Source organism: Gavialis gangeticus, unplaced genomic scaffold (assembly GCF_001723915.1).
Source record: "Gavialis gangeticus isolate Ggan-Ray unplaced genomic scaffold, GavGan_comp1, whole genome shotgun sequence".
Classification (NCBI taxonomy): Eukaryota; Metazoa; Chordata; order Crocodylia; family Gavialidae; genus Gavialis; species Gavialis gangeticus.
Genome location: NW_017729009.1, coordinates 7,577,403 through 7,584,684, shown reverse-complemented (window position 1 = coordinate 7,584,684; position 7,282 = coordinate 7,577,403). Strand labels below are relative to the sequence as shown.

The window sequence follows — 7,282 nt, the reverse complement described above, 5'->3', positions numbered from 1 at the left end:
TATCCAGTGTGTTTGGCTGAAATACATGTTACTTACTCAGTCCTAGCACAAAATCTTATTAGCACTGTCCTTATTTTCCAAGGCACTCTTTGTACTGAACATGCTTAAGTAGCAGTTCTGAAAAATGTTTTGTTGGGAAGAATCAGGCATAGCAAACTTTCCACTGAGCCTTCCCTTTGGTATCTCCCACTTTACTGGAACAGCTCCTGGAGCGGGATTTTTTCATTGCAGGTGTTCTAGAGCAATGCATCATTTTGTACCCATAGATTTTGGCACCTGCAGGGAAGGATGATTTTATTTCCTCAATCTTCTGTTGTGATGAACCACCACAGCAGCAGGAAATTGCTTGTAAGTTAATGGCATTGACTCCAATAGAAAAAAAAGTGTTTTTCACCACTGCAAACGTCAAGAGGATCAAAGGATTAGTCTTCTGCAATTTTTCTCTCCTACTGACACATTAGATTATAGGCAACTTTTTTTTTCCATCTCAACTCTTGATTTATCAAATGTCTTTTAAATGTGTAAAGTTAATTGAAATGCAACCAGTTAGAACTTTATTTTAATTAACCATCAGATATGGCAAGTGAATAGTTTTGACCTGGATTAGTAAATTTTCCAAAAATATTTGCAAGGTTTATTTAAATCATCACAGATCAGGCAAAATGTGCCAGATTCACAGCAGAATAGGTGCAGAATAGACAGCAGGAGTTCAAGTTTTCCTTGCTATGCTGAAAGCTTTTCTTCTGACTTGTGGAAGGGAGGAATTCCACAAGGCAGAAATAATTTTCTTTTATAATTTATTCTAGACTTAACCTCTGTGATTAAAAGAATAAGAGGATTGCCTTTTATGGGATGTGGGCTTATTTGATGTGGTGAATTATTTGCAATAGGATTGTGATTGCAAACTCATCTGACTCAGACAACCAGAGCAGTTATGATTCCACCTTTTGATCACTACGTATTACATGGGACCTATTCAAAACTATTTAGATTATCTAAAGCTCAAGAAATGATTTGACTGTGGTCTATAAAATATCTTTACAGAGAAAAAAAGTGCTAAGTACTAATCAAGTCTGATCTAGGAAAGAAAAGCTTAACAAGAACCAATGGTTGGACAAACCCAAATAGAAATAAGGCAAACAGTGTTAATTGTTAATGTGATTATTCATTGGAACAAACTGCCAAGTGAACGAATAGATTCTTCATCTCTTAAAGTTCCTATATTGAAATAGCTTTCTGGAAACTATGCTTTAGTCAACACAAGTTACTGGGCTCAGTATAAGAGAAACTGGATGAAATGTTATGACATTTATACAGATTAGACCGATAGTCTCTTCTAGCCTTAAATTCTATGAGAACAGTGACTTAGATGTGAAAAGCCTCTTAACTCAACTCTGACTCCTTTAGTTCCTTCCAAAATACCGCTCCATGCTGATAAAGCAATACCCAGTGCTCTTTGTCTTTCAGATTTTACCAGAAGAGGATGACTATGGGTTTGACATAGAAGAGAAGAACAAAGCAATTGTCGTGAAGTCGGTGCGGCGAGGATCTCTTGCTGAGGTGAGACCATCTAGCATTTATAAACATTTCCCTTTTGGTAGCAGGAAGAAGAAATTTCTTTGAAAAGGCACAGAAACATCCTTCATTGGCCTGTTTCATTTTAATGGCAGCTAAACGATGGCAAGTGTTGGTTCTTCTAGGTCCAGAACTCCAAACATCAGATAAGATAACAAACAACTGCTCTTAATCAGCTGGTATCGTGTTGATAACCAGGAAGTATTGTATTGGAGATTCTCCATTAATATAACCAGTTGACCAGTTCTTAATGCCTTTTCATTTCATCTGGGGCCAGAAAAAATACTTGGACAAGAGTTACCGAGGCTGGTACTGGAGGGGACAAAGGACAATGAGGACAAAGGACAAAGTGAAGAAGGAGGGCCACCAGGATTGAAGAGTAGTGAATTGAAGTCGGCAACCATGTTTAGATACTCTGCAGTGGAACTGCTGAGGAAGAAGCAGAGGAGAGGACATCTGCAGGCAGGAGGCTGAAGATGCAGGAGCTTAGAGAGCAGGAAAGTGCAAGGCCCCAAGAACAGGGGCTCCAGGACCACTGTACCAAGAGGAAAGAGAAGTGTGGTGGTGGTTAGTGACTCCCTTCTGTGGGAGACAGAGGCACCAATTTATCATCCAGTTTTGGGAGCCTGGGAGGTGTGCTGCCTGCATGAAGCCCAAATTCAAGACATCACAGAGTCTGCCAAGGCTCATCCATCCTTCAGACCCTTCCTGCTTGTCCACATAGGCACTAGCGCTACCGTCAAGAATGACACTGACCAAATCAGAGGAGATCACGAGGTTCTTGGCAGGAAGATTAAGGAGCTCGGAGCACAAGTGGTGTTCTCATTGATCTTCCATGAAAAGGAGGGGTCCAGGCAAAGGTCGTCATATCCTGGAAGTGAATGTGTGGCTGAGACAGTGGTGTTAATGTGAAGGCTTTGGCTTCATTGACAATGGGCAGATGTTCTTGGGAGGAGGGCTGCTATCAAGAGATGGGATCCATCAGATGAGAATGGGGAAGTGCATCTTTAGGCATCATCTGGCCAACCTAGTAAGGAGGGCTTTAAACTAGGTTTCATGCTGATCAAAACCCTCCAGCAACAGAGCATGCAGTCCAGAGGGGAAAGGACTCAAAGAAGCACCTCAGTTCTGGGAAAGGGCCAGAGAGCTACATGACTGCAACAAGTGGCACAAAAAGGAAGCGAGGTCAAAATGCAAAATACATCTGATGCATATATACAAATGTGAGAAGTATGGGAAATAGACAACATGAGTTGGAAGCTGCAGCCTGTGAAAAGAACTACGATCTAATTGGCATCACTGAGATCTGGTAGGACAGCTCTATGACTGGAATGTGAATGTCGAGGGTTTCACTGTTTCAGAAGAATGGTTGTTGTCTTGAGTGTCAAAAACACATACATACGTTTCAGGAGGAGGAAGACAGCAAAGCAGAATGCATTTGGCTGAAGATGAAAAATGAAAGACATGGCACTGTTATAATGGTGGGGATGTATTATAGGCCACCTAATCAGGAAGAGGAGGTGGATGATGCAATTTTCAAGCAGGTGACAAATCTATCCAAAAGCAGTGGGAGGATACTGATGGGAAGCTTCAATTTTCTGGACATCTGCTGGAAGAACAATGCAGCCAAACATAAAATGGCAAACCAGTTCCTAACTTGTGTGGAGGACAACTTTCTCTTCCAGAAAGTGGAGGATACAAGTAGAGGATCATCTGTCTTGGATCTTGTCATGGCCAAGAGGGAAGAAGTGGTACAGAATGTGAAGGTGATGGGTAACGTGGAGGAAGTGATCATGAGATGCTAGAATTCCAGATCCTGAGACAGGGAAACATGACGGCAAAATTAGGACAAAAAGGTGGATTTCATCCAACTCAAGGAGCCAATAGGCCTGGTGTCACGGGAGGATAAGACACCTCCTGGTGTCACGGGAAGGATCAAGGTGCCCAGGAGCGCTGGGAGCTTTTAAGGGTCACAGTATTGGAAGTCCAACAAGAAACTGTCACAACATGATAGAAGCACAAGAAGACTGGCAAGAGACCAATGTGGCTGGACATGGAGCTTCTAAAATGCCTCAAATGCAAAAGGAAAGCATAGGGGCAATGGAGGAATGGGAAGATCACCAGGATGCATACCAGGAAATAGCAGGAACCTGCAGGGACAAAGCCAGGAAGGGAAAGATAAAGAACGAGCTGCACCTGGCAAAGGAGGTTAAAGACAAGAAGTTCTATAAATATGTTGGCCAGAAACAAAGGACCAAGGAAGCTGTGGGTCCTCTGTTAACAAGCCAGGGGGGACTCCTAACCAAAGATACAAAGAAAGCAGAGCTACTCAACAGCTACTTTGCCTCAGCCTGCAGAAAAAAAATTAAGCTGCCAGACATCCAATAAGAATGATCTGCATAAGATAAAGGGGTGAGCTGAGAGAAAAGATAACAAAAGACGCAGGCAGCTTTTATTGGGTCTGAATTAATTCAAGTCAGCAGGGCTGGATGAGTGGATCCCAGGGTCATGAAGGAATTGGCAGAAGGGATCTCAGAACCCTTGGCAATGATCTCCATGAAGTCAGGGCAGGTACCAGAGGACTGGAGAAGGGCCAGTGTAGTGTCCCTCTTTAAAAAGGCAAGAAGGAGGACCTGGGAAGCTACTGACAGGTTAGCCTCACCTCAATACTTGGGAAGTTATTGGAGCATATCCTAAGGAAGGCCATTTGCAAGTGTCTGAAGGAGGAAAAAGGCTGATCACAAGCAGCCAGCGTGGATTTATGAAAAACAAATGGTGTTAAACAACCCTGATCTTCTTTGACGAAGTGACTACTTGAGTGGATGAGGGAATGCTGGAGATACAGCGTATCTGGACTTCACCGAGGCTTTTGACAAGGTCCCACATGACCTTCTCATAAACAAATTGGAAAAATGTGGGCTGGATAAAACTACTACAAGGTGGATAACTGGCTCGTTAGCCATAAGCAAAGGGTAATTCTTAATGGTTCCATGTCAGAATGGCAGGTTTCAAGTGGAGTCCCACAGGAGTCTGTCCTGGCCCTGGTGCTGTTCAATGTGTTTATTAATTTGGATGCTGCCATAGAAAGCTTCTTGAGCAAGTTTGTGGACAACATGAGACTGGGAAAGATTGTGAACACATTGGAGGATTTGAGCGCAATTCAGAAGGATCTCAGCAGATTGGAAAGTTGGGCTAGAGCTAACAGGATGAAGTTCAATGCAAACAAATGCAAGGTGCTACACCTCAGGAGGAATAATCAAAAACACAAATACAAAGTGTGAGATACCTGGCTGGATCATAGCTCTCCCGAAAACGACTTGGGAATCTTGGTAGACCACAGACTCAATGTGAGTCTGCAGTGTGATGCAGCCTCACAAAAGGCCAATGCGGTTTGGGGCTGCATCAATAGAAGCACTAGCTACAAGATACAGGAGGTGATAGTGCCTCTCGAATTGGCACTGGTTAGGCCTCTTCTGGACCCTCTCTAACTTATCCATGTCCTTTTTACAATGCAGAGCCCAGAACTGCACACACTACTCCAGATGAGGCCTAACCAGTGCAAAGACGATCAAGGGCTGGGAAAGCAAATCATATTAGGAGATGCTGAAGCAGCTGGCATGTGCAGCTTGCAGCAAAGGTGCTTAAATAAGGGACATGACAGCAGTTTTCAAAGGCTTGAAGGGCTGCTGGAAAGAAGACAGAAAGTACCTTTTATTTCTTGCTGCAAAGAGGAGGAAACAAACCAATGGCTTGAAGCTGCAGCAAAGTAAATTTATAGCGGATGCCTGGAAATACTCCTTCACTGTGAAAATAGTGAGGCATTGGAATAGACTGCCTAGGGAAGTTGTGGACTCTCCATCACTGGAGGTGTTCAAGAGGAGGTTGGGTAGGCACTGGTTGGGCGTGATCTAGGCGTTACTGTGCCTGTTTTCTACCGTGGCCATTTCCCATGGTTCTGGGCTTTGCTGGTTGTTATAATTTGATAAAACAACAGACAGTGCCTCTAACTCCTGTTGAAATCAGTGTGATGGGAACTTCAATACCTTTGAGAAACTGGATCTAAGTGACTTGCCCAGGGTCACACAGGAAGCTTGTGGCAGAAAAGTCAATTCCCAGACTAGCATTCTAGCCATTGGCTTGTCTTTCCTGTCTATCCTGCAGGTTGCTTGGCTATTCATTGCTTTTGCTCCTTGTGGTTCGGTAGAGACCAAGCAGATGCAAACAGAGGGAATAAGCAGATTGATTTAGACGCAATGAGAACCATGAATAGGAATTTTAAGTTACAAGTTTAATAGTATAATTAGACGACCTTTGTATTCTCCTTGTGGTAGTCAGACGCCAAGCCCGTGCTCCAGCTCTTGCTCAAAATCAACATCAATTGGCCAGAGACTTCATAAATGTAAACCTCTGCAGTAAACCATTGCCTGACAGATAATCCCTTCGTTCTCCCTTTGGCCAGCTGCCTACAGCACATCCTGCACTGAAAATCTGTTTGTGTTTTGAGACAACAGAAGCATATTTTTCTAAAGAATCTTTTTCTGGACCTTCCAAGACAAACTAGCTGTGACCAGCTGCCCGTTGTTTCAACTTGACCTTAAAATATTACTGCAGAAAGGAACCAAATCCAGATTTTTCTGAAATGGAGATCTGTCAGGTCAGCTCACCAAGATTTGAAGCTGAGAACTAAAGCCTAGCGTTACATTTCTGGGCTCTTTAATTACTTTTTGATATTACAAAGCTATGCAAGCATGTGGTCTTGTGCCAGCTCAGCAGCTGTAGGCCATTTTGAAATCCCCTGCCTGCTTTCACACTTCCCAAGGAAAAAAAAAGCAGGGAACTTTGTTTTATAGTGCCCAAACATAGTGCACTGAATTTCAGATGGGCTGTCAGTCTTCAATCCAGATTAGGATTTCAGAGACTCTGAGGATTGGGTGACTCCAGTAACTTTAGTGGAATTACTTTAGATTAATACAACTGAAAAGTATTTGAAAATCCAGTATATTTTCTCTAGTGCACCAGTGGTAAATATACCACAGTTTGGGTACTCTTGACCTTTGGTGTATGTTCATCTTTACAGATTTTTGCCCTTGAATTCATAGCAGTGAGATTCTTTTCATAAACTCTTCCTCTTCTGACCAAGAATAAGTATCGAGTGTCAGTTTGGAATACTTCCATTTGCAGGGATTTTCCTTTCCCCACACACCCATCACCAAAAGGCCATGATCATGAGAGCAGTTGCATGGAATTTCATATCAGGGATTGGCTGATGTAGCCTGCATAAGAGTCATATGACTAGCCCAGCATACATCTTGAGACCACATCTAAATCCTCTCCCAGAAATGCTGTCATCTTCATAGAAACCAAGTAAAACAAAGCCATATCACCTGGGTGCTTTATTGAACCCTTTCATATTTAGGATATTTATAGCTGTGCTGATTTCCACATTTTGATCTTGGAAATGGCTTGGGAATGATGCACACAAATGCATCAGAAGGGAACTTTAGTGAAAAAGATTGGAGCTGGTTTTGTTCATCAACAACCTGGAAGATGAAATGGAGTGCACCCTCAGCAAGTTTGCAGATGACACCAAGCTTGGGAGATACACTGGAGGGTAGGGAGGCGATTCAGAGAAGCTTAGACAAATTGGAGGATTGGGCCAAAAGAAATCTCATGAGGTTCAACAAGGACAAGTGCAAAATCCTGCACT

At 42.9% G+C, this 7,282-nt stretch overlaps 1 protein-coding gene across 1 annotated transcript in view; it reads left to right on the top strand.

Annotated features, from left to right (window-relative positions):
- PREX1 (phosphatidylinositol-3,4,5-trisphosphate dependent Rac exchange factor 1) overlaps nucleotides 1-7,282 on the top strand; it is a 165,563-nt gene that overhangs the window by 106,930 nt on the left and 51,351 nt on the right. Inside the window, exon 18 of the mRNA XM_019509731.1 lies at nucleotides 1,468-1,560. Within this exon, the coding sequence (XP_019365276.1) occupies nucleotides 1,468-1,560 (93 nt within the window). The remainder of the gene's footprint in view (nucleotides 1-1,467; nucleotides 1,561-7,282) is intronic.